This window comes from Dipodomys spectabilis, unplaced genomic scaffold, assembly GCF_019054845.1.
Source record: "Dipodomys spectabilis isolate Male_0828 unplaced genomic scaffold, ASM1905484v1 ptg000353l, whole genome shotgun sequence".
Lineage (NCBI taxonomy): Eukaryota > Metazoa > Chordata > Mammalia > Rodentia > Heteromyidae > Dipodomys > Dipodomys spectabilis.
This window is the reverse complement of record NW_024871030.1, coordinates 617,740-644,746: the sequence shown is the minus strand read 5'-3', so window position 1 is coordinate 644,746 and position 27,007 is coordinate 617,740. Positions and strand designations below refer to the sequence as shown.

General features: G+C 36.8%; 1 protein-coding gene across 4 annotated transcripts in view; it reads left to right on the top strand.

Moving 5' to 3' along the window:
• The window catches only part of Il13ra2 (interleukin 13 receptor subunit alpha 2), a 64,208-nt gene that overhangs the window by 20,921 nt on the left and 16,280 nt on the right, over positions 1-27,007 (top strand). For 3 of the 4 annotated variants that reach the window (XM_042665835.1, XM_042665836.1, XM_042665833.1), the window contains 2 exons: positions 24,617-24,745; positions 26,381-26,532. In XM_042665835.1, coding sequence (XP_042521769.1) covers positions 24,652-24,745; positions 26,381-26,532 — 246 coding nt within the window. In that variant the 5' untranslated portion in view covers positions 24,617-24,651. Of the gene's footprint in view, positions 1-11,809; positions 11,878-24,616; positions 24,746-26,380; positions 26,533-27,007 lie in introns of those variants that run through there. The other variant, XM_042665834.1, reaches the window with a different exon arrangement.

Below are 27,007 nucleotides of genomic sequence, written 5' to 3'. Positions count from 1 at the left end.
CTTTTCTGCCAGGTTGGCTTCTCACCGTGATCCTCAGATCTCAGCCTCCTAAGTAGCTAGGATTATAGGTGTAAGTCATTGGTGCCCAGCTTTGGTTGTCTGTTTTACTAAGTGGTGAGTAAAATTACTAAAATCATTGCAGAACTTCATTACCTAACATTTTATTTATCAGAATGGAGGATATACACATAATCCAGGTTGAATAAGCTAACATGTCTAGAAAGTTATAAGTACCTCAGTGAAAACTCAATGGCTAGGAGTAATGTCAATGTTGAGGTCAGATGAAGCAGGATTGCTCTAAGTGGAACTACATGGGCAAAGTCTTAGGGAGAAAACAAAATTCTCCTTTTCAAGACTTACAAGTAAGTAATGAACTCAAATATGTTAGTAAGGTCCAGGAAGATGAAAGCCTTGACTTCCATGGTAAAGTTTATGATATTTTATGAAGAACAATAACCACATAGAGGTTAAATGTACAACATCTGAAAGGACATCTTTGAATCTTGGCTCCATTACTTGCTGGCTAATGAGGCTTGGAGATAATCATGCAGTTTGTCTCTGCCTCGGGATACCTTATTAGTAAAATGAGATGACGTCAGTCTGTACCCCATGCTGTAGAAAGGATTAAGTGAGTGAATACAGTGAAGTGCTCAGAGAATCACTGATACACTGTGAGCATATTGAATTATGAGCTGTCATTATAATTATCAACTATTCTGTAGAACAATGCAAAGCCAGTGAAAGTGTTGGAACACATTTGAGGTTTCTTTTATTATTTAGTTTTATTTTTCTGAACTTTAAAAGTTTGTACAAGGGGATTATAATTAAACATGTCCCTTTAAGTGACTAGTGTTTTCTGTTTAGAGTAATCTTTTCCATTATTCTCCCCCATCCTGTCTGTTCTCCCTTCCCAGACTCATTTATATTTCCCCCTTCCTGAAAGGAGGAAGCTAGTTCCAGAAAGACAAATGACACGTTTTCTTTCATATGTGGACCTTAGAACTAAAACCCAACCTTCTATATAATCACACATTCTGGCATATGCTTACATTCATGATCTAGTTAACTTTTATATATGCATGAATGAATTTCCATGGAATAAATTTTTTGAACAATTAACAGACAGTTTAAACCAAATGAATACCACAGGGGAAATGAGTTATAAGAGAGTAATGGGAGGGGTGGATGAGAAAAAAGAAAACAGGTGACAAATACAGTAAGAATATACTCAATGTGCTAGTTTATGAGCCTGAAATTGACTTACTGTAATATGAAAATGCAGGTTAAGTTACATAATAAAATTTGCATAAAAAACCAAATATATGCACTATGCGTGTGATGTAGAAAAGATGGGGTGGGAACAGAGTAAACTTAGGGACATGTTCTACAAAGCTATTGTCCAGAGAGATTATGTAGTTATGGTGGTGATTTGACTAGCATGGGGGAGGAGATGGATATAAGTAGTTTTAGGAATATGTATAGATTAGACACTAGGCATGTAGATGTATACATGAGGTGCTTCTTTGATTTCTGGCTTATAGTATTGAAAAGAAGCTGCAAGAGCACTGATCAGATGGAAGATTGTGATTTAGCACTTGATATCTTGCATTTGGGGTACTTTTAAGACTTACAAGTGAGGATCTTGAGAAAACTATTGGTTAGTAGTTCAGGTGGGAGATACACAGTTGAAAGTCATAGGCTGTAGGGGTGAGTACAATTACCTGTGGAGAACATAGACTAAGTAGAGATGAAGGTCTTTCAAAAAGATTAAAGAGCTATGAAAGTTACTATTAGAATAAGTCAAGGGTAAGCCTGACAATGAAGTAAAATGAGTAGCCAGAGATGAAGAAGGAAAAATTGTCAGAAACAATGGAGAGAAATGTATGTCAACGATGTTGGTAAATTGGGAAATGTTGCTGAGAGATAAATGAGATTGTATTCAGTATCATTGGAAATAACATCAGATAACAGTTATCTGGAGAGACCTGTTGGGAGAATCATGGATTAGTGATTAAATGAAGTCAGACCCCAGAAAAGACTGGAATTATAAAGAATAAAGGGAATGTATGACAAATGTAGACAACTTTCTGGAAATTTGGTTTGAAGAAGTTGGAAGCATTGGAGCAGTAACTGAAGGCAACCCTGTGGACAGGTAGTTTGGCTTTGCTTTTAAGGATAGTGTAAAGTTGAGTACTGGTGGTTCACACCTGTAATCTTAGGTACTCAGCAAGCTGAGATCTGAGGATGATAGTTTGAAGCTATCCTGGGCAGAAACTCTTATCTCCAATTAATCACCGTAAAACTGAAAGTAGTGCTGTGGCCTGAAGTGGTGGAGAGCTAACCTTGAGCAAAGAGCTCAGAGACAGCTCCCAGTGCCCGGAGTTCAAATCCCATGACCAACAAAAATAAATGAAAAGAAAAAATTATATTAAGTGAAGTAAGCCAGGTCCAAAGAAACATAGGTACCATGGTATCCCTTATTTGCAATAACTAGTATATGTCTGAGACAAGCAGAAAAGGTCAGATAAGATGATGTTAGGGGCTGGGAAGGTGGCTCAGTGGTAGAGCGCTTGCCTTGCATGCACGAGGCCCTGGGTTCGATTCCTCAGCACCACATAAGCAAAAAAAAAAAGCCGGAAGTGGCGCTGTGGCTCTAGTGGTACAGCGCTAGCCTTGAGCTGAAGAGCTGAGAGACAGCACCCAGGCCCAGAGTTCAGGCCCCATGACCGGACCCCTCCCCCCCAAAAAGATGATGTTAGGTGAAATGAACCCCAAGATAAAGACACAAGTGGTTTTTTCTTTCTTGCTATTGTTTCTAACATATTTATAAGGTGATTTTTTTTTTGCTTTGTATGTCTCTCCCCCATGGTATAACCCCTGCTTTCACTGTATTTGATGTTGGTATAATTTGGGGAAGGGAAGGGAAAAAAACCAAATTGTTTAAATAAGGATACAGGTGGACCCATTGCAACAATGAAATGTACAAAATGCTATGTTGGAAAACAAACTTTACAACTTTGGCGGGGTGGGCAGGAGTACAGTCATGGAGAGGGGAGGGCAGGGCTGGTAGGGGAAAAACAATGCTTGATAAGAAATGTACTTATTACCTTACTCATGTAATTGTAACCCCTCTGTATGGTGTTTACACAATTTAAAAAACTTATTTAAAAAAGGAAGGGTTAAATGAGCATGTGTAATGCAAATGCCATGTGCCCTGCTAATATGTGCACATCCATCTGTTTATTTTATGTGTTCTGAACATATATTACAGGAAGAAAAAAATAAAGTATAAGATTTCTGAGGGGTTGGGAAGGTAGCTCAGTGGTAGAGTGCTTGCCTTGCATGCATGAGGTCCTGGGTTCGATTCCTCAGCACCACATAAGCAGAAAAAAAAGCCAGAAGTGGCGCTGTGGCTCAAGTGGTAGAGCGCTAGCCTTGAGCTGAAGAGCTGAGGGACAGCACCCAGGCACAGAGTTCAAGCCCACGACTGGAACTCCCCACCCCCCCAAAAAAAAGATTTGTGAATTTTGGAATTCAAAATATCGTGAAGACTTTTACCTTAGACAATAGAAACTGTATATCTTTCATAATAACAAGAGGAAAGGAAGGGAGAATGTATGAAGATTCTTGTTTCAAATGAGAAAAATGAAGGAATTTTCATCTAATACTTTCTAGTTTGTTCTTAAAGAGGCCAGGTCTTGTGCTAAGATGGATGAAAAGGAGAGGACTGGTGAGAAGTTTCTACTTATCAAGAATGGAATGATGCTGGCTTGGAGAGAACTCAGATAACGTAATTCCTTAGAAAAGCAAAGTCACAGCTCAGCAAAATAAAATACCAGCAAGTAGGCACTTGAAAGGGGTGGCATGGAGTCAAGGGGAAAAGGAGTGGACAAATGAAGAGAAGAGGAGATGCATGCAATCAAGAATCCAACATGAATCCTAGAAAATTTAGAAGAGTGAGGGAAGGGCTGGGTAGAAGAGGTGAGCATGTTGAAAGTGGAGACATTAATGAAGATATATCCATAAACTGTTAAATGGCAACTCCTTTGTTCATCTGCTTAAAGATAATAATGCTAAAACAATTTAAAATTAGAGGAAAGAGGATAATAAAGAGCAACAGAATGTTGAGAAAAGAATGCAATGAATTTGAATAGATTTGTAATAAGGTTTTTGAATAATACTGTGGGCTTATTTAGAATTGAATGTTATAAATTCATCATGTAAGTAATTTATTATGGATTTCGATCATCAGAAATTACCTGCTAAAGTAGAGGCACAGAGAGAATCTGAGCTGATTCTAGGGTTGGGTATTGTCAGAGTGTTACGATAAAACAGGCAGAGGTCAATCTGAGTTTGGCTGATGGAAGCTGATCTAGATTGAATGAAGATGGGAATAAGGCAAGCCAGGTACCTGTGGTTCTTTCCTGTAATATTGACTGAGAGGATCACAATTCATGGCTAGTCTGAGCAAAAAGCTTGTAAGATTCTTCCCCTCAACCATTATCTGGGAAGGTGGCACACACATGGGAAGTTGAGATAGGAAGAATCATGAGTCCAGGAAATCCTGTTCTAAAAGACGTTTGGGATATTCCATCTTAACAGAAAAACCTGGATTTTGTGGCATCCTTGTCATCCCATCCATGGTGGGAAACATAAATAGGATGATTGTGGTTCAAGCTGGGCCAGGGAAAAAAATGAGACTTCTAAATAATAACCAGAGCAAAATCGGCTTGAGACATGGCTCAAGTAGTTACACTGCCTTGCTAGCAAGTTCAAAGTTATGAGCTCAAACCCCAATACTTCCAGAAAGAGAAAGGGATGAGGCAAAATCCAGAATAGATTGGGGAAAATATAGACAAATTTGTGAAGTGAAACATTTTCAAAACTGGAAAATAATCACGATGGATATACTTTAAAACCCAAGCCAAGATGACTTGCACTGACCTCTTTCTGTGTCTGTATATCAGCCATAGTGATAGGGGGTGGAAGTCAAATATATGTTTATAAATTTGTATATATACCTCATTATTTTTATGGTGTAAATAGCAAGAAATTCAAGAGAGTTGAGGAACTCCTGTAAAGCATCACATCTTCTTGTAAGGAATGAGGTGACAGTTTAGAGGATAAGAGATGTTACATAGGGGCTGGGAAGGTGGCTCAGTGGTAGAGCGCTTCCCTTGCATGCATGAGGCCCTGGGTTTGATTCCTCAGCACCACATAAGCAAAAAGAAAAAAGCCGGAAGTGGTGCTGTGGCTCAAGTGGTAGAGCACTAGCCTTGAGCTGAAGAGCTGAGGGACAGCGCCCAGACCCAGAGTTCAGGCCCACGACTGGACCCCCCCCCCAAAAAAAAAGAGATGTTACATATTATCTTGTGGGTAGTTGGTTAAAGGAAAAGCCATCATCTATAAATTTAACTGTATTAAATTAACTCTTTTTTCTCTAGACATGTTTGATTTTACTCATCCAGCAACGATTAAACTGTGATCATGGAATCAGCTATCTTCTTTAACACTTCTGCAATAAAATCCACGTACATACTTGATAGACTTAGCATTGATTCATTGACAGAAAACTTGAACTCCAGGGTATCCTGATAATAAACAAATAGGATGAGCTATTAACCATTTGGAACACAGAGACATGATAGAATCAAAAACATGTGAGCACCCCATCAGGACATTATTCAGAAAACTGTGACAACAACTGCTAGTGGGGAAAGAGCTTCTATGGTTCCTGTCACAGTAGCAGAATTCCCTGAGGCCAGAGAAGTAACTTGAGAACCTATGTGGTATATTTTCTCATGTCAGTATTTTTGAATGTTTTAATAATTGAAAGTGGAGTGGATCAGTGTGGTACATTTCCTAGGCACTTGATGAGAACCAAAGGAAGTGTGGTGCAGGCTAAATATGGCCTTCACAGGAATGCTGCTTGAGCTTCAGACTTAAAGTTTATGTTGAAAATGAGGAATGAGACTGTGTAAGTGCATTCTTCTTAGATTACTTGGAAATTTGGAGGTAAAATGATATGAACTTTGCAGATATTTTTATACACATTGCTAAATATCTCTTTAATTAGTTTTAAGTTACAGATTCTATTTAACTAAAAAAGCACTGTAGTTTGCTCTCACATAACTCCCTGGGGCTAGCTAAAGCAGCAATGCACAAAAATATGAAGCTTTATTCTATGAGGTCAACAGAGGATTGGGACAGCTCTAAACTGATTGTTTTGACATATTCAGAGTGTTCCTTCTTCTGCTTGTTCAAAGGAGACTCAATAACCAAGACTACACTCTAACAGGTAGGATCATACTCAGAGATTTGAGCTAAAATTCTCATTTGCATCTTGTAGGCCAGTACTTGAATCACATGCTACCTGTAACTGAAATGACACTTAGAAATATAATCCTCATTTTGTGTGACCATGTACTTAAAAAATGGACATTCTGTTACCTCTAAGAAGAAGAAGATAATAAATACTAGGGATATAATAATCTCGGTGCACCTCTGCTCAATTCACATCTATACAAGTACCTTGCTAGAAAACTCACATTTTGTTTTATTTATCTACTCATTTATTGGAGGCCACTCCTGGAGCTTGAACTCAGGGCCTGAGCACTGTCCCTGAGCTTCTTTTTGCTCAAGGCTAATGCTCTACCACTAGAGCCACAGGGCCACTTCCAGCTTTTTCTGGAGATAAGAGTCCTATGGTCTTTCCTGCCCTGGCTGGTTTTGAACTATGATCCTTAGATTTCAGCCTCCTGAGTAGCTAGGATTACAGGCATGAGCCATCAGCATTCGGCTAAGACTCCCAATTTATAACAGTTATTTTTTTCTGCCCTGTCAATAGATGTAAGAGCAGGGGATATCCATATTACTGAGTAAAAAATGGAAACTCAGGAAGTTGCTAAGAAATGAGAGACTGGACCTATGCTTATGACTATGTCAACACTAATACAATAAACTGAGTTGAAGGTTATAGACACAAATTATAAAAATAAAGTCTGAGGTTGTGATTTAATGAAAAAACTCAAAAGTTACTTAGGAAACTTTATAGCCTAGGCCCCAAAGTAGCTATCAAAAACATCAAGAAATAGGTAATAGCTGGGCTCCAGTGGCTCGTGCCTGTAATCCTAGCTACTCAGAAGGCTGAGATTTGAGGATCAAGGTTTGAAGCCAGTCTAGTCAAGAAAGTCAGTGAAAGCAAAGATTATACCGTGGAGGAGGGACAAACAATGCAACAAAGAAATCATCTTATAAATATGTTAGAAACAATCACATAAAAGAAAAAAAAAAAAACATCTGAATACTTATCTTGGGGTTCATTTCACCTAACATCAACTTATCTGACCTTTGCTGCTTGTCTCAGACATATACTTGTTATTGCAAATAAGGGAAACCATGGGGCCTATGTTTCTTTGGGCCTGGCTTACTTCACTTAAAAACAAACTTTACAACTTTGGTGAGGGGGGGGAATGGAAGGGGGGGAGGAGATAGGAAGGGATGGTAAGGGGAAACAAAGGAGGAGACAACAATACTTGATAAGAAATGTACTCATTATCTTGCCCATGTAATTGTAACTCCTCTGTATGGTATTTTCACAATAAAAAAATTATAAAAAAGTCAGTGAGACTCCTATCTCCAACTAATCTCCAAACAAATGCTGGAAATATAGGTGTGGCTCAAGTGGTGGAGGACTAGACATGAGGAAAATGAAAAGATCAAGGAAAGCACCTAGGACCGACCTGAGTTCAAGTCCTATGACCCATACAAAAAGAAAGAAGGAAGGAAGGAAGGAAGGAAAGAAAGAAGGATGTAAGCAGACTACTTTGGATTAAAATATCATGAGCTTCTAAGCATAAAGTTTTTAAGCATTATTCCTTTTAAAGTAGGAAATTTAATTCTAATGAAAAACAATCACTTGATTGAACAACTATAAAACTCTATCATATATGAATAAAGAATACGTCTAGGGATCATAAGTACTTCTTAAAAGTAAGCTTATGGTTACAAGACGGGTTTAATCTCTAAGTGATACATGAAAAATATTATTCTGAAGCCAAAGAGCTAGTGAAAATGTATTTTTATTTTATTATTTGCTTTTTTATTATTTTAAGTTTATTGTCAAGGTGATGTACAGAGGAGGTATAATTACATAAGTAAGGCAGTGAGTACATTTCTTGTTGAACTTGTTACCCCCTCCCTCATTTTTCTCCCACTTTCCCTCCCCAGTCACCCCTCCAAGTTGTACAGATCATTTCCAACATATTGTCTTGTATCTCTGTTACCTTGGTTCCCCCTTTGTCCTTTGTCCCACCATTTTGTTCTTCCCCTTCCCTTCCCTAATGCAGATAAATGTATTGGCTGATATGACAGTAAATATTTGTAATAACAGCACTCCTGTAGCTTGGATAGGAAGACTCTAAGTTCTAGCTTGGTCTGTTTGGGATCTTAGTGGTTTGAAGTCACCTGATCTACATAATGATATCCTATCTCAAAAGAAATAAAAGGGGGGAGAGGAAAGAAGAAAAAGAAAAGAAAGAATTGCCCTAGTATTTAAAAAATAAAGACAACTAGTGATCCAAACATTTATTAATTTCCATTTAGTAGAAAAGAAAGCATTGATTTTTGAAGCATCTCCTGCCGTTAGCATAGACTGTAAAGTTTATGGGTTTCTTCAACATCCATATTTATTGAATGTCAACAGATTCTCAAGTGACATCAGTTTTACCAACTTTACTGCCATGATTATTCTTTGTTTCACTTGGAATAGTTACCATGGAAATTCTTTATTTTTAAAATTTCAATCTTAATTGCCAGTTTGTATAATACTCAAATCACATTTCAGGTAATCACACCCAGGGTAATCTCCTGGGTAGAGGCTGTGAGGAGTACATCGATATAGGCCATGCAAAGTTATATGTTGCCATACTGTGCTAAAGTTTGAAGTGTCTGTCCTTGTGTGTGTCTGTGTGTCTTTGGTTTACTCTGATGTGTCTAATAGGTTTGATATGTCCAATATATGGTGGTTCAACTGTTCCTTGTTTTATAATGTGTCTTGATAAGTGTAATAAATTTATGTGTGCATGGTTATTCTCAATGTTTACTGATTTCCTCCTTGCATGATCAAGGTAGCAAGTCATTTCATATTGATATTGGTACCCAAATAACTCAGGGCAAGGCACAATCTGATGTATATAATCAATAAAAAAGGAAAAAATGAGAAAAAGGAAAAAGAAAAGTAAGAAAGAGAAAAGACAGGGACAGGAAGGAAAAGCATACTACAAGAAACTGAAAAACAAAAGAAAGTGAAATGATTCTGTGTCCATAGTCCACATTCCAAGTAGACTGCCTATATAATCCAGAATTTCAAAAAATAATGTTATCTGGAGTTAAACACTCATGGAACTCTCAGAGTATGCTCAGCTATATTGTTTGATCCATCTAAGTTTTCAAAATCTAATTAAAATTTTATGCTCTTTTTCCTTTCTGTATTTTGAAAGCAGAACCTGAACTGGAATTTTTTGTATTCTTTCAGTTCAGAACTTGTTATATTTCTAGACTTAACAAGAAAAATATTTTAATTTTCTTTTTTCCTTGTCCAAGACCGGGATTTGGATTTGCCATCTGACACTTGTTTTCTCTCGTTGGTTGGTCCCTTACCACTACTACCATCTCCAATGCTCAATTTTCTTATTAAAAATAATTGAAGTTATTTTGATTACTTGCTGAAGAAAATACATTTAGAAGATTAGATGAATAGCCAGGTCATGGAAGCTTTGTGCCTCTTCTCATATACCCTTCCCTCTGCCTTTCCTCCATCTTGTTTTTCATCTGTATCCTTTGTAATATCCTTTGTATATAGTGGTAGGGTGGAGTCATAAAGCAGGTCTGTTTTTAATTTTCTGAAGAATCCCTGTACTAATTTCTATAGCGTTGTCATATTAGTATACATTTCCACCTATGGTCTATGTGGGTTCTATTCTCCCCGCCCCAAATCCTGGCCAGCATTTGTTATTTGTTTTATCGATGAATGCCATTCTGACTGAGGTGAGATGAAATATTAATGTGGCTTATGTTTTGCATTTCCTTTATGGCTAGGGATGTCCCAAATGTCTTCATGTATTGATCATTCATTTGTGTTGCTGCTTCTGAGTACTGTCTATTCAGTTTGAACGCCCATTTATTTTTATATCAAATATTTTAATCAGGCTTAAGTCACATATAAGCAATCAAACAGATTTACAGCTTACTTGGTCACTTTTCAGAAATCCATACAATTCTGTGTGTGTGTGTGTGTGTGTGTGTGTGTGTGTCTGTGTGTCTGTTAGTGTGTGCATGCATGCTGGTTGGGGCTTGAATTCAGGGACTGGGTGCTGTCCTGAGACTTTTGGTGTTCAAAGCTAGTGCTTTACCATTTGAGCCATAATGCCACTTCTGGCTTTTTCTGAGTTTATTGAAGATAAGAGTTTCACTTTCCTGTCCAGGCTGGCTTCCAACTGCAATCCTCATATCTCAGCCTCCCAAGTCGCTAGGATTATAAGCATAAATTGCCCATCTATTAATTGGATCATTTGTTTTTCTTTCTGAGTTCTTCATGTATTCTGGCTATTCATATTTCATCTGATGAAAGCTGGCAACATTTTTCTCCCATCCTGTGACTGTGTCTTGGTTCTGGTAACTGTTTCTTTTGCTGTGCAGGAGCTCTTTGATTTGATGTAGTCCCATTTGCCAATTCTTGCTTTTATTCCCTGGGCATCTAGATACTTATTCAGAAAATATATATTGTGCCTATAACTATCAGAGTTCACTTACATTTTCCTCTGGTAGATTTAAAGGTTTGGGTCTGGATCACCATCCTCATCACCATAAACATATCTAGTTACTTTGGCCAAAAATAGAGGCTTATAAGACTCTACACTCAATACAGCAGAACATTCTATATGCATGCCACTGCTATAAACTTGGTTTGAGTAATTGTCTGTGCTAGTCTAGACTATGCCTCTAAATTTTCCTTCCATATAATAGTCCTTTAAAATGTAATTTATACCAAGTCACTGTTTATGACAACCTAAGTGATTTTCATTTCACAGAAAATAAGTGGTAAATTTATTAAAATAGTCCAATGTTTGCCTATATTGGCAAGATTCTCTTCCAACTTAGTAATGACTACTAAGCTTATTCCCGTCTTAGAGATTTGCAATGTGTTCTTTCTTCTACATGGTCGAGTCTTCCCTTGTATCCTTCATTCCAGTCTTTTATGTCATTTTTACTAAGAGGCATTCTTTATTCATTTTACCTTCTCTTACACATTATCTTACATTCCTTTCCTTTATATAGCTTGTAATTATCTGAAGTGCTTATCATCTGTCTCCCATACCAGAAATGGAATTGGGCACTTATTCTTGTTCATTGACATGTGCTCAGTGCCTATAACAGTATTTGGCTCCTCAGAATAATTGTTGAGTAATAAATACATGATAAAAATACTTAATTGTTTTGCTAACATTCCTCCCATAACTAGAGGTTAACCTTATAATCCTACATTGTATTTCTGTTCTCTTGCAGATATAAATCAGTAAACTGGTGGAACAAACTTGAAGGGTTATAAAACCTTCTGTTGTACAGTTTGTGTTCTGTTTTTAATGAGTATTAACAATGTGAGCACACCCTATTCCTTACTTTTGAAGTAGTTACATGATGTGAACAGTTTGGGTACAGAACATACTGTGTTTCTGAAAACAAGAATTTGGGAGCATCTGGGGAGTGTAGAGGAGTGTTGGAACAAAAATGAGATTGTTTTGTTAATTCCAAAACAGTGTTGCTTTTCAAGATAGTACTTTGCTCTTCAGCTGTGACTTCATTTGCCTAGAATATAAGGTATAGTTAATAATAACAATTTGACTTGTTTTAAGAAATATTTCCTAATTGATGGCTTATTGGAAAAATAGCTTGTACTTTTTTAATTAGTTATTTTTAATGAGCTTGTGGGTGGTTTGTTGGATAGAATTATAAAATTATTAAGCACTGATATAATCAGATCAGGGACAAACTCTGAAATGTGCAAATAGCTTTAAATATTAATACCATAAACCTGGTTGCTGTTGTAATAACTTCAAACCAAATATTCTAGTTTTGACAGCACGTGAGGAAACTTATTAGCTGGATGAACTCAGGATGTCATATGAGAAATCAGCTAAAAAGAAGTATGACTACTTGTATTTTAATATGATTTATTGAAAATGTTCAATAAGTATTAATGCATATCAATGTTTGTATGCAAACTGAGCAAGGATGCAAATGAAATCTCATGTATAACTGAATGTTATGGTGTATTTGTTCAAAAGAAATCCTACCCATATTTCAGTTACATACATCTTCAGCATGTGCCTAAATTCCTTGTGCATTTTTTTTGTTGGTCATGGGAGTTGAATTCTGGGCCTGGGCACCGTCCCTCAGCTCTTCAGCTCAAGGCTAACACCCTACCACTTGAGCCACAGCACCACTTGCAGCTTTTTTCAGCTTATGTGGTGCTGAGGAATTGATCCAGGGCCTTGTGCATGTGAGGCAGCACTCTTCCACTGAGCCACCTTCCCAGCCACTCTTGTGTATTTTTGTAGGAAATGACTTACACTATTTGGGTAGTAATAAACAGGATGAATTTGTCTTGTTCAAAGTCCTTTGGTTTTTGAATATACATAAAATCATCTCCAGCATGCTTTATGAGTTACTCCATTGCAGGACATGTTATTTTCCAGTTATCATCAAAAGTAAATTAGTTTTGGGTGCTGATGCCTCATCCCTGCAATCTTAGCTACTCAGGAGGCTGAGATCTGAGGACTATGGTTCGAAGCCAGCCTGAGCAGAAAAGTCCATGAGTCTATTCTCTCCAATTAACCACAAAAAAGCAAGAAGCAAGGGAGTGGCTCAAATGGTGGGGGGGCTAGTCTTGACAGAAAAAGCTAAGGGACAATTCTGAGTTCACGCCCCAGTACCAGTATACAAAGAAATAAATTTGGTTTGACTCATAACTCTGTCGTCAGCTTATTAGCGAGTCTTGCATTGATATCAGAATGTTCTTAGATGTCAAGCCGCTCTGATTATGATGCTGAGCATGACCTTATTCCAGAAGCTATAAACAAACCTTTATACATGTTGGATCTTCTCCTTGAAACAAGATTAGTTATTTAAGAGGTCAGTGTTCATGAGTCACATCCTGAACTGATGAAATTTAGAACATCATCTTAAGGATAACGTATGAGGGAATGGAACTTGTGAGAATGAGATTAATTGAAAGAGTATTATATGTTTAAAGAAGCATAGTCTTTAGAATCTGATATAAATATTTATTTTTTTAAGTTTTAGGGCTTTGAGAATTTTTCTTTTCTCAACTCTGAATGCCTTGTTTGCAATGTTGAGATATTACTAGTAGTAGCTACTAATGTTTGGGAGATGGAAATTAGCTAATCTATATCAAGTATATGCCACAGAAATTGATGCCTAGTAAGGGCTAAATAAATCAATTTGATCTATCAATGCCAATAGGAAAAGGATATTAAAAAAATCATACAACACTATTAAATAAAAATTATCTTGAAACAGGATTTTTAGATCCCAGTCTAAAACTCCAGGAGTACCATGTTAGGTCAAGCCACTAACTCCTATATACCAAATAAAGAGATATAGTGAAGGGAAGAGAAAGGAGATTTATCACATGTCAGAGATGGTAAGACAACACTTCAGTATAACTTCAGCTGTCCTCTACAGAGCAAACTTTGGCCTCAGGTCAAATAGGGAAATGTTTTTTCCCTTCCCCTCCCCAAATTATACCAACATCAAATACAGTGAAAACAGGGGTTATACCGTGGGGGAAGGACATACAAAGCAACAAAGAAATCATCTTATAAATACGTTAGAAACAATAGCAAGAAAGAAAAACCATTTGAGTTTTTGTCTTGGGGTTCATTTCACCTAACATCAACTTATCTGACCATTTCTGCTTGTCTCAGACATAGACTAGTTATTGTAAATAAGGGAACCCATGGGACTTATGTTATGTTTCTTTGGGCCTGGCTTACTTCACTTAATATAATATTTTCCAAGTCTTTCCATTTCCTAACAAATGAGGCAATGTCATTCTTTCTGATGGAGGCATAGAATTCCATTGTGTGTTTATACCACATTTTCTTGATCCATTCATCTACTGAGGGACATCTGGGTTGATTCCATATCTTAGCTATGGTAAATAATGATGCAATAAATAGGGATACAGGTGGACCCATTGCAACAATGAGATGTACAAGAAGTTATGTTGAAAAATGAACTTTACAACTTTGGCAGGGTTGGGGAAAGGTGGGGGTTTGGGGGGAATGAGAGGGCAGGGATGGTAAGGGGAAACAAAGGTGGAGGCAACAATGCTTGATAAGAAATGTACTCATTATCTTGCCCATGTAATTGTAACCCCTCTGTTCAGTATTTTCACAATAAAAAAACTTAATAAAAATAATAGAGAAATGTAAGAGGGGGAAGTATGCATAATTAAAACAGTTCCAAGGTGTGGCTTGATTGCCCATAATCTTAGTCTGTCTAAGAAGTTCCTAAGAAGTTGTTATGGCTTCCACTGGAGAGGAGCAGGAATAAGTTTCCTGGCAGATGAACTCTCCTGAGCTTAGATACTCATCAGAGAATTCTGTCTTCACTGGAGCCTTGGGTAATTGTGAGTGTTGAAAAGCTCAGATCAAACAGCACACATGCAAAGAAGGGGTGTTTGGTGTCCAGCTTTTAATTGTTTCACAGCACAATGAAAGCACTTTTTCAGTTGCTTCTTATAATCTGGCAAAGGTGTTGCTAGAGCTGAGGTCTCTTTGTCAATACATTCTATGTAAGAAACAATTAATTTCTTTGCCTGCCATGAGTTAAGCATCCAGTTACAGTATTTTTCCATTTCCCTCTCAAGTTTGATTGCTGTATTTTGTCATTTTCTTTATTCCCAAGTCCTACCCTAAATGGTTTGGCTGCTATTGTTAGACATCTTAAAAATGGCTTGGCTGCTATTGTTAGACATCTTAAAAATGTGGATGGGAAGTATCATATTTTACAACACTGATTTTTTTAAAAAAATTCAAACTGCTTTATTATTATCTTTAAGTGGTTTTACAAAGGAGTTACCATTAAACAAATTGGTTTATGCCAAAGGTAACAGAGAATCATGCCCACACTTTTTAAAAATCTAGATTAAAAAAATATTTTATTGTAAAGATGTTGTACATGGGGTTACAGTTACATGAGTAAGGTAATGAGTACATTTCTTGTTGAACATTGTTACCCACTCCTCTGTTTTTCTCCTATTATCCCTTCCCACCCCCATCTTCCCCACTCTTCTCTCCCCATAAGTTGTAAAGTTTGTTTTCAACATAGTGTCTTGTGAGTTTCATTGTTTCAATGGGTCATCCTATATCTTTGTTTCAACATTTTGTTATTCCCCTTCCTCTCCCCAAATTAGATAAATGTACATGACATATGCAAGGTACCACAATCAAATACAGTGACAACAGGAGATATACCATAGGGGGAAGAACATACAAAAGAAACAAAAAAATCACATAATACATTAAAAACAATATTGACAAATAAAAACCTCCTGTGTTCATATCTTGGGGTTCATTTTGTTTAGTATCATCTTATATGGTCATATGCATATAGCTTTTGAGCTTTTCTGCTCATCTGATAAGATTATCCTAGGCTTATACTAATTATTGCAAATAAGGGAAACCATAGGGCCTGTATTTCTTTGGGTCTGGCTTACTTCACTTAATATGATTTTTTCCAAGTCTTTCCATTTACTAACAAATGGGGCTGTGTCATTCTTTCTGATGGAAGCATAGAATTCATATATATATATATATATATATATATATATATATATATATATATAATTTTCTTGATCCATTCATCTACTGAGGGGCATCTGAGTTGGTTCCATATCTTAGCTATGGTGAATAATGCTGTGATAAACATAGTTGTGCTCGTAGCTTTAGTATGGTCTTGTTTGTGATCATTTGGGTAAATGCCCAGAACTGAGATTGCTGGGTCATAGGGAATCTCTGTGTTTAGTCTTTTGAGGAACCTCCATACTGTTTTCCAGAGTTGTTGAACAAATTTACACTCCCACTAACAGTGCAGTAGGGTTCCCTTTTGGCCACATCCCCTCCAAAATCTATTGTTTTTACATTTCTTTGTTATAGCCATTCTAACTGGGGTGAGGTGGAATCTCAATGTTATTTTGATTTGCATTTCTGTTATGACCAGAGAAGTTATTTCTTCCTGTGTCTATTGGCCATTCTTATAAAATCTAAATTTTAATAGAAGCCACTTTAGTAACATCGCAAAATCCCATGTATCATGTTCCAAATAGATAATTATGTATTTCAGCAACTTGCTCACTTTATTTGCAGTCAGATAAAATCAGAAGCCTTTGTCCTTTTCAGATCGTTTGAAAGAATCTTCATTGTCAGCATAGAAAAGAGATTTCTCCCTCCTCCTTTTTTTGCTAGTTTGAATTATTTTAAAATATTTACAATGCATTATTTTCATGTAGAAAAGTTACACTTTTTACAAGAATGTTAGCAAAGGAATCCAGGCATTGTTAGAAGGACAAATGTTCCGCCTTATGAGACTACTTCAAAGGACAGTACAAACAGAAATTCCAACTGGGAAGATTACCACATAATATACTTGATAAAAATACACAATCTTCAACTCCTTTATTAAAAGAATCCCCCAGGCATCTTTGATAGATGCTTTAGCTTTAAATAGGCTTTTGCCCCCTCCCCCTTTTTAAAACAATATCAGATTTGAACTTACAGCCTTGCACTTACTTTGATGATATTTTACCCCTTGAACCATGCCTCCAGCTCAGCTTTTTACTGGTTATTTTGGAGAGAGAGTCTATCAAACTTTTTTTGCCTGGACTGCCCTTGTATCCTCCTCTGTATCTCAGCCTCTTGAGTGGCTATCATCACAGACGTGAGACACCCATGCCCAGCAGGAAAATGGCATTTAGAACCACATTATATAGCCGTAAAGCATCTTTCTTGTCCTTTGCTTCTTTTTCTTTTCATTTTTGTATTGATTATGGTAGTTAGATCATTTCTCTTCACCTCACTTTTACTGTTAGTAATCATGTATCAATGTTTTATGTCTATGTGTGTGTTAAAAATTCAGTGAATAGTTTATAAACCATAAAATGTTCAATTAATGAAAAAATGTATAATGATGCAAATTCTTTTCAAGTTTTGCTGAGTGTCAAGGCCCTTCAAAGCAAACCCTTTGCACATGTATAGAGCAATTAACCATTCTCAGAGTACCTTCAACGACCTCAGCACACCTGTGCCAGGCTTCTATCATCACCTCCATTTTATAGCTGCAAATTGAGACACAATTTGCTTCTAAGCACAGTGATTTAAGCTGAAACATAACCCAACCTGATATTTATGCTGTTGTGGCTTCTCAGTTACAAATCTGAGAGTGTTTCCAAAGAAAAATTTAGTACTGTCAGGTTTTTACAATACCTGGATGTCATTCTGAATTTGTTTTAGATGGTTTTTAGTCTTACCCGTAACTTCCTCTAGCTTGTGACTTGTAGAATATGTCCTGGCCCTCTGGCTATTTCTTTTTTTCCCCCCTCTGGCTATTTCATTGTGTTGAATTTTCTCAGTATACTTGTTTATCAGACAGGAAGGAAATTAATAGAGATTCAAATTAATATCTTCTAAAGATTAGAGAAGAGAAAAAGAGGACTTATGATAACTGCTTATGATAACACATTTCTTGAGAAACCATATTATGGGTAAGTACCTGGAGTTTCTCCAAAAATGCAAAGATTATCCAGCCAAATTTTTTGCTTTGGTTCTGTGAATGGAATCCTGGCCTGGTGTATGCTAGGGAAATACTAGTATCGTGCTATTCTCAGTTCCAGCCAAATGTTAGAATGAAGGGATTATGTTGCATTATATCGAAAAGTTTGAAAATAAACCTGAAAAGAGGAAACTGCTGTAGATTTGCCCTTCCAAAGGTGATTGTCAAGTGGACACTGTAACAAATAGACTTATGTAGAATGGAGGGGATAGAAATGCTGGACCACCCTCCATATTGCTCTTAAGAGTGGAAAATGCCTAGAAGGAGTTACCACAGAGAACTCTAAACATCCTCTAAATACCATTTGTAGCCTGTGTTACTTATGGGTTAACTCTCTCTCTCTCTGTCTCTGTCTCTGTCTGTCTGTCTGAATCTCTCTCTCTCTCTCTCTTTCTCTCTGTCTCTCTCTGCTTCTTTCTTTTATTGCCAGTCCTGGGGCTTGAACTCAGGGCTTGGGAGTTGACCATGAGCACTTTTTGCTTAAGGCTAGCACTCTACCACACCTCCACAGCTGTTTTTTTTGGTAGTTTGATGGAGTATGAGTTTCACAGGTTTTCCTGCGTGAGTTGGCTTCCAATGGGGAACCTCAGATCTCATCTTCCTGAGTAGGATTACAGTTCTGAGCCACTGCACCTGACTTATCCTCTGTTTTAAAAATTGGATTGAAACTAGTACCATAGCCAAGTCTGACTGTGAGCACTGTATGAAGCAATGCATGTAAAATGCTTGCCTGCCACTGAAAGTGTTTAAAATGTTATGAATACTGAATAAATGGTAGGAGATAGTATTACAGATATCATAAGTGTTGCCATTTGAACTTGCATCTTGTACAAGATTTATCTAGAATAGTAACTGGCAATAAAAGCAAGAAAAGAAAAAGAAGGAAGGAAAGAAGAGAGGCAGAAAGGAAGAAAAGGATATTAAACCTGGGTACTAGTAACTCACACTTGCAATCCTAGCTACTCATCATGTTAAATCCAGAGGATTAAGACTCAAGTTCATTCTGGAAAGAAAAGTCAGAAATATCTCAGCTCCAAAATAAGCAGCAAAAATCTAGACTGGAGGTCTGGCTCAAGTGGCAGAATATCTAGCAAGGAAGCTGAGCAGATACAAAACTCCAAGTTAAAACTCTGGTACTGGGGGAAAAACAGGTACCTAGTGTGTTTATACTATTCTTCTGACAGAATTATTCTGACAGAGTGTCACAATTAATCTGTGGTGTGGATGCTAGATGGCTTGCATTGTGACAGTGGCTTGAGGAAAGTTGGTTAAGGTAGGCTTTTAGTAAAAATAAGTTCAGATTCCTTTGGACAAGAAAATTTGTTAGTGGGGGCTGGGAAGGTGGCTTAGTGGTAGAGTGCTTGCCTTGCATGCATTAGGCCCTGGGTTCGATTCCTCAGCACCACATAAGCAAAGAGAAAAAAACTGGAAGTGGTGCTGTGGCTCAAGTGGTAGAGCACTAGCCTTGAGCTGAAGAGCTGAGGGACAGAGCCCAGGCCCAGAGTTCAGGCCCCACAGCCGAACCAAAAAAAAAAAGAAAAAAGAAAAGAAAAGAAAATTTGTTAATGAAAGGATTCAAGAAGCCTGGTTCTCAGGTATAGCTCTGTTACATAAGTTGTATAAAACAGAACATTTATCTTACTCTGGCAGTTATTTTCTCACTTTTCAAAATAAGGAGATCATGACACAAAAATAGGCCCAAGGAGGACCAATGGGACAGAATAGAAGACCTAGAAATGAACCCACAGACCTATGGCTTTCTAATATTCAACAAGGAAGGAAGCCCAAAACAGCTGGAAGAAAGACAGCCTCTTTATAAATGGTACTAGCAAAACTGGATATGCGCATACAGAAAACTGACACTAGATCCTTATATATCACTTGCACCAGCATCAATTAAAAATGGAGCAAAGACTTCAATGTAAGCCTAGAAAGCATGAAACTTTTACAAGAAAGGGTAGGGGAAATACTAGGGCTCCAATTAATAAATGGGATAATGACTTAAAGACAGACTTCTCAAGAGAAGTAAATGTGGCCAACAGACATATGAAGAAATGTTCTTCATTTCTGACCATAAAGGAAATGCAATTCAAAACAATGCTAAGATTCCACCTCAACCCAGTTAGAATGCGCTTTGTCAACAACAATAGCAATGATAAATGCTGGGAGAGATGTGGCCAAGAGGTAACTCTATTACTATATTTGTGGGAATGTAAGCTTATTCAACCACTTTTGAAAACAGTATGGAGGATTCTCAAAAACCAATACATAGAACTACCCTATGACCCAGCAATTCCACTCCTGGGCATTTATCCAATCGACCACAAACCAGGCTACACTAAAGCTACCAGAACAACCATGATTGTTGCAGTAATTTTGTACTACAGGCAAGATATGGAATCAGCCCAGACACCTCTAAATGGATGAGTGGATCAAGAAAATATGTATATGAACATATGGGAATTCTACTCATCCATCAGAAAGAATGATAATGTACAGTTAGTAAGGGAATGGAAAGAGTTGGAAAAAATTACATTAAGTAAAGTAATCCAGACCCAGAGAAACACAGGTTACATGGTTTCCTTCATTGTGGGAGCTAGAATGTGCCTATAAATCTATAAATAAACACATTGGGTGGTATGCAAGGGGTTATAAGTGAATTTACTGAAGTATAATAGACTTTATATGGACAGTGCAAATAATATAATTCTTTAGAAAGACTAACATAGAGCCCAACAAAATAAGTCCCAGGAAATGGGTACTTTCAAGAGATGGGGCAAGAGGAGTGGCATAGAACAATGAAGAGCGGAAAGGAGTAGAATACACACAAGAATGCATTATATATGCCACAGAACTGAGAAAAATATTGGAAAGGGTGGGGCAAAGGTGGAGTGAAGATGGTGAAGGGATGATTCAGATCAAGATGTATTTTATAAGTAAAGTGCTTTGTTAAATGTCAAAAAATCCAATATAAAACCTAAAAAATTAAGAACAGTGAGGAAGGGGTGGGGTTGGAAGAAGTGAGTGAGAATGTTAAAAGGAGTGACATTTATCAAGAGGCACTATTTTCATAAACTACTTTTTGAATGGCAACTCCTTTGTATAACTTTGTATAACCTTTGTATAACTTTGTATAATAAAATATTCAAAAAATAAAAATAAGGAGATCACAAGGTCTGCTCTGACCTATACGCAGCAAGTGTTTTGCCACTGAACCACTTCCCAGTCACTACACACTTTTTATTGACTCTTCTGTTTCCAGAAGTGCTGAATAAATTCAAATGACTATACTTTTAGTGACCTTTTGCTTCAAACCAATAATTAATAGTGATGTTTTTGAGAAAATAAAAGTATTCACAGGTAAACCAGGATACATATATCCTCTGCTTATCCAATTCTACATCGTTAAAGAAAACATTCCAAGCATCAAGAAATAGATTGTTTTCTCTCATAACCTTAATTCTCCAAATCATGCTATGTATTATTTGCTTTTAAGTTGCATCATACCTTTTTCAGTCGGATCATACCTTTTTCAGTTTTTTGTTCTTCCAATAGTGTGTAATTAATTGCTTTAATTTTTGATGGAAGGGAGATTATTACTATAACTTTGAAAAATCATACTTTTGAATTGCCACATATGTTTAGATTAATTCTAGTTCTGATCCAGCAATTCATAATGGATATTTTTCTTTGACAGTAAAATTGTCTTCTTCATTACACACACAGAAATAAAGAGATCAGACCACATCAGTGGTGGTATCTGTGAAACACAGGGTATAGACTATATCTGAAACTTTTCAAATCTTACATAACTGCATTTCCTTCTCATCTCACCTTTGTCCTTAGAAAGTTCAAGTCTTCCTGGTAAAGCCCTGGCTGCCCTAATGAGTCTCATAATTTGTAAACCAACAACACAATTTTGTTCATATTTGTCAGGGGAGACAGATGGCAAGTCCTTGCTTTCAAGGAAGAAAGAATTAAGGCATTAACTAATGGAAGACTTTATTAGATTTACATAAGCAAATTCTAGGTTTTATAAAAATAGAATTGATCATAAAGTAATAGTACACCCCAGAGGAAACTGAGGGATGTCAGTTTGATGAAATGTCAAGTACTCAGAGCTCATATGCTTAAGCATTTGTATGAATAGATTTTTTTCTTATGGTACCAAGTGTTAAGCTTTCTTGACTGGCATTCTATCTTTTGAGCTATGCTTGAAGCCCAGCTTTTTGGTGGCCATTTTGGAGATGGAGTTTCCTGGACTTTGCTGTCCAGTCTGGCTTTGAACTGAGATTTTCCAGATCTCAGCTTCTGAGTACTAGGATTATAGGCATGAGCCAAATGTACCAGGATATGAATAATGTTTAATGATATACTAAGAATATATACATAACTGTGGAGTTTTCCAAGAAGTGAGAGGGCATTTCTAAGAAAGTAGGAACAGGGAATAGTTTACCTAATAAGGTGGCCTCAGAGCCAAGATAGCAATTTGAAGGGAGGGGCCTATATGAAACTGCAACTGTAAGGATATATAGATGAGGAAAATGACTAAGCTCTAAAATTGGTAAAGTCCCTATTGAGGTTATTGCTGGAATCTGTTGGCCATTGTACCAAGCAGTAGCTTCAGCTGTATTGAGTACTCTGGGACAATGGTGGAGCATGATGTTTGGCAAATGAACCAGGATATAGTGTCACAACTATTCCCTGGCTCCTTTGTTTTATTCTTTCTTTTTTAAAAATCTGTGTACCATATTCCAGTGTTCATTTGAAAAGTCTTTGTCAGATTCTAAATCTAATTCAGGAACTCATTTTGTGATTTATCTATAAATGACTTCAAAAGGTACCTATCCCATTTCCTATGCATAAATGCATTAGGCAGATCCATGATTTCTAATTTAATAACTAGCCAGATTTCAGTAGCCTATAATGAGAATAGAAGCAAATAATTTTTAAACTATTTAGTATTTATGCTACCCATTTTACAGGGCTATGAAAATTTTACAGAGAGTGATAAAGAACTGTGTTAGGATTTTTCTAAAAGCATTTTAAGGGTTTGGTTGTCATAGATGTTATGGGATTCAAGTCACACTTAATTCTGTAGGCCCAGTAGTACCCAATATGTTCATCTATATTGTCATCTTATATGAGACCTGACCTGTGGAAGATTGGTAATTTTCTTTTTTCTTTTCCTTTTTGGTCAGTGATGGGACTTGAGTTCAGGACCTGGGCATTGTCCCTGAGCTCTTTTGCTCAACTTTTTACCACTTAGAGCCATAGCACCACTTTCGGTTTTCTGGGGCTACTAGCTACTTACAGATGAATCAATGGACTACCCTGGGGTAGAGATGAAGAGAGAGGATTGAGGAGACTGAAAGATGTGCTCGATCTCAGCAAGAGAAATGGAATCCTTTTATGATTTTATGAAGCATAGAATGTTAAAAAATAGCATGATATTGATTCAGCCAGGTTAAATAACTGTAGGAAGCCATAGATGGAAGGAAGTCCCAAAAGAAACGCTTTTGTAATGTTGAATCAAATATTTGAGACCTAGCATGTAGGGCAGAAGTGTAAAGCATTGGGAATCAAGAGGTGTTTGCTTTGTAATCTTAGGCCAGTTTGTATTTCAATTACTATTATCTAAAGAATAATTTGACTAACATTGTTTCAGATAAATCAGTTACCTCCAATTTGATCTTAGTCATTAATGGATGTGTATCAACATTGGAATAATATAGAGGGACCAGATTGGATGAAAAAGGTATAGGATTTGTCTCTTTGAATTAATCTATGCAGGAGAAAAGAAAGGTGGTGTATGAATCTTGGAATAAGTGACCTTTAATCCTTAACAGTTTGTGAAATTGTTGGTTCCAGAAATATAGACTCAAAAAGAAATGTGTGGACCTGGGAATACTAATTTAAAAAATTCTTTTTGTGGCAGTCTTGGGGCTTGAACTCAAGTCCTGACCACTGTTCCTGAGATTCATTTTTACAAGGCTAGTATTCTACCACGGAGCCACAGTGCCACCTCTGGCTTATTCTGAGTAGTTTATTAGAGGTAGGAGTCTCACTGACTTTCCTGCCCGGGTTGTCTTTGAACTGTGATCCTCAGCTCTCAACCTCCTGAGTAGCTAAGATTACAGGCATGAGCCACCAGCAATTGACACTAAGTTTTCTTTAAAAATAGAATATTTTAGGCCAGGCTTGGCTATGCCTGCCTATAATTGCTGCTTTGTAGGTGTAGCAGACTTTGGTGTAGGTTCTGAGCTCTCTCAGGAGAAAGGTAAAAGATAGTTTGTTAAAGAATTTATTAATCTTTCCCTCTGTTGCTAGGGAATATGATCACTATGGAGACTACTGATGCCACAATGCCCTCTGTGTACCAGTAGGAACACTATGGGGGTCAGACCCCTGTTTCACAAAGAAGGCTATTTGAAGAGAAGGGTGATATGTCGGTATGACCAGATATTTTGTTTGCTTTGCTTTGATTTTACTCTTATTAAAAAGACGAGACTAGAACCTTCCCACTCAAATTACACTTGTTCCAAACTTGATTATTTCTTTTTCAGTGGTTTAAGGATCATAGATTTATCCAACTTTTGGCAGAAAGTACAACAATATCTCCCCAAAGTATTATTAATCATTTTTAGTCACTTGATTGTTTGGAGTAAGATAAAGTTACTATGCCATATTTTTTTCTTTTTAGATTGACAATAATTCAAGGTATTAAATCTTGGAGAAATGGCTTTTGTTTGTCTGGATGTTAGAAGTACATGTATCTTTTTTATCTACATAATATTTGGCTGTACTTTGTCTTCAAACACAGAGATAAAAGGTAAGTAAAAATGGATTTTAATGGGATCTTAAAAAAAGTTGGAATATCGACTGTCTTTTCAACCTATACTATGAAAAAGTATAACTAGTAGATGGATTGTTAGAAATAGTTTTGGAAAAAATTAAATCCCCCAACAACAATTCCTCAAAGAAACAACTGCCCGATAAATAAGTGGATTAAAGACTTACAGAGAAACTTCTCTGAAGAGGAAATAAGGATGGCCAATAGACACATGAAGAAATGCTCAACCTCACTAGCCGTAAAAGAAATGCAAATCAAAACAACATTGAGGTACCACCTCACCCCAGTTAGAATGGCTAGAATCAAGAACTCTAATAACAACAGATGCTGGAAGGGATGTGGACAGAAGGGAACCCTACTGCATTGTTGGTGGGCGTGTAAACTTGTTCAACCACTTTGGAAAGCAGTATGGAGATTCCTCAAAAGACTCCACATAGAGCTCCCCTATGACCCAGCAATCCCACTTTTGGGCATTTACCCAAATGATCACAAACAAGACCATACTAAAGCTACCAGCACAACTATGTTTATTGCAGCATTATTTACCATAGCTGAGATATGGAACCAACCCAGATGCCCCTCAGTAGATGAATGGATCAAGAAAATGTGGTATATATACACGATGGAATGCTATGCCTCCATCAGAAAGAATGACATCTCCCCATTTGTTAGGAAATGGAAAGCTTTGGAAAAAATTATACTAAGTGAAGCAAGCCAGGCCCAAAGAAACATAGGTTCCATGGTTTCCCTTATTTCCAATAACTAGTGAATGTCTGAGACAAGCAGGAACACTCAGATAAGTTGATGTTAGGTGAAATGAACCCCAAGATAAGGACTCAAATGGTTTTTCCTTCTTGCTATTGTTTCTAACATATTTATAAGATTTTTTTGTTGCTTTGTATGTCCCTCCCCCATAGTATAACCCCTGTTTTCACTGTATTTGATGTAGGTATAATTTGTGGAGGGGAAGGGAAAAAACAAATTGTTTAAATAGGGATACAGGTGGACCCATTGCAACAATGAGATGTACAAGACATTATGTTGAAAAATGAACTTTAAAATTTTGGCGAGGTGGGGGTGGGGGTGGGGGTAGGTAGGGAGATAGGAATGGATGGGAAGGGGAAACAAAGGAGGAGGCAACAATGCTTGATAAGAAATGGATTCATTACTTTACCCATGTAATTGTAATCTCTCTGTACGATACTTTCACAATAAAGAAAAAAGAAAAAAAAAGAAATAGTTTTGGAAGTGGTGCTGTGTCTCAAGTGGTAGAGCATTAGCCTTGAGCTGAAGAACTGAGGGACAGAATATATATATATATATATATTCTTACTAGTCAGGCTTGTAACTGATAAAAAATACCTTATATGAATTTATATAAATATAATCAAATAATATGTGGTAATCGTGATTATCCTTTTGCATTTATGTTTCAGGGATTTTTTTGTGTTATGGCATATACTTGTACTTCATTTATTTTGTGTCTATGAAATATTTAATTGTATGAATTTATTATATGTTGTTCATCCATCAGCTTAGAAACAATCTATAGTTAGTAATTGTCCTCATAAAATACAAAGACAACTTAAAAAAATAATTTAAATTTCATTTCAGTTAACCCTCCTCAGAATTTTGAAATCGTGGACCCTGGATATTTAGGTTATCTCCATATGCAATGGCAACCTCCACTGGCTCTGGATAATTATGAGGAATGCACAGTAGAGTATGTTCTAAAATACCGAAGTGTAGATAGTCAAAGATGGAATGTAAGTAAAACAATATGACAGTGGCTATTTGGTGTTTTGTTGTGACACTTCAGTGTCTATTCTAGATCTCAATATTTCTATTTAGTATATAACACACTGCCAAGAATTCGTCTGTCTCCTGTGCATCCTGTTAGATTTATTTCCATCCCATTCAGGACTACCAGTATCACTGCAAGCACAGGAAACAAAAATACTTGGTTCTATAGAATTTAGGCTATGAAGACTATTTATCATTTCTCCATATTTTAAAAAATAGAATGTTATTGTTATTATTAAAGTATTGTATACAGTGATGACCATTTTATAAGTCAGGTAATGAGTACTCGTCTTTTCTCAGACAGTGTCCCCCCTTCCTTTGCTTTCCCCCAGTTTCCCCTTGCATCCCTGCCCACAAGTTACATAGGACATTTTTCACTTATTGTATTCTCAATAACATGATTGCATTTGTTCACTCTTCTTCTCTCCTTTACTGCAC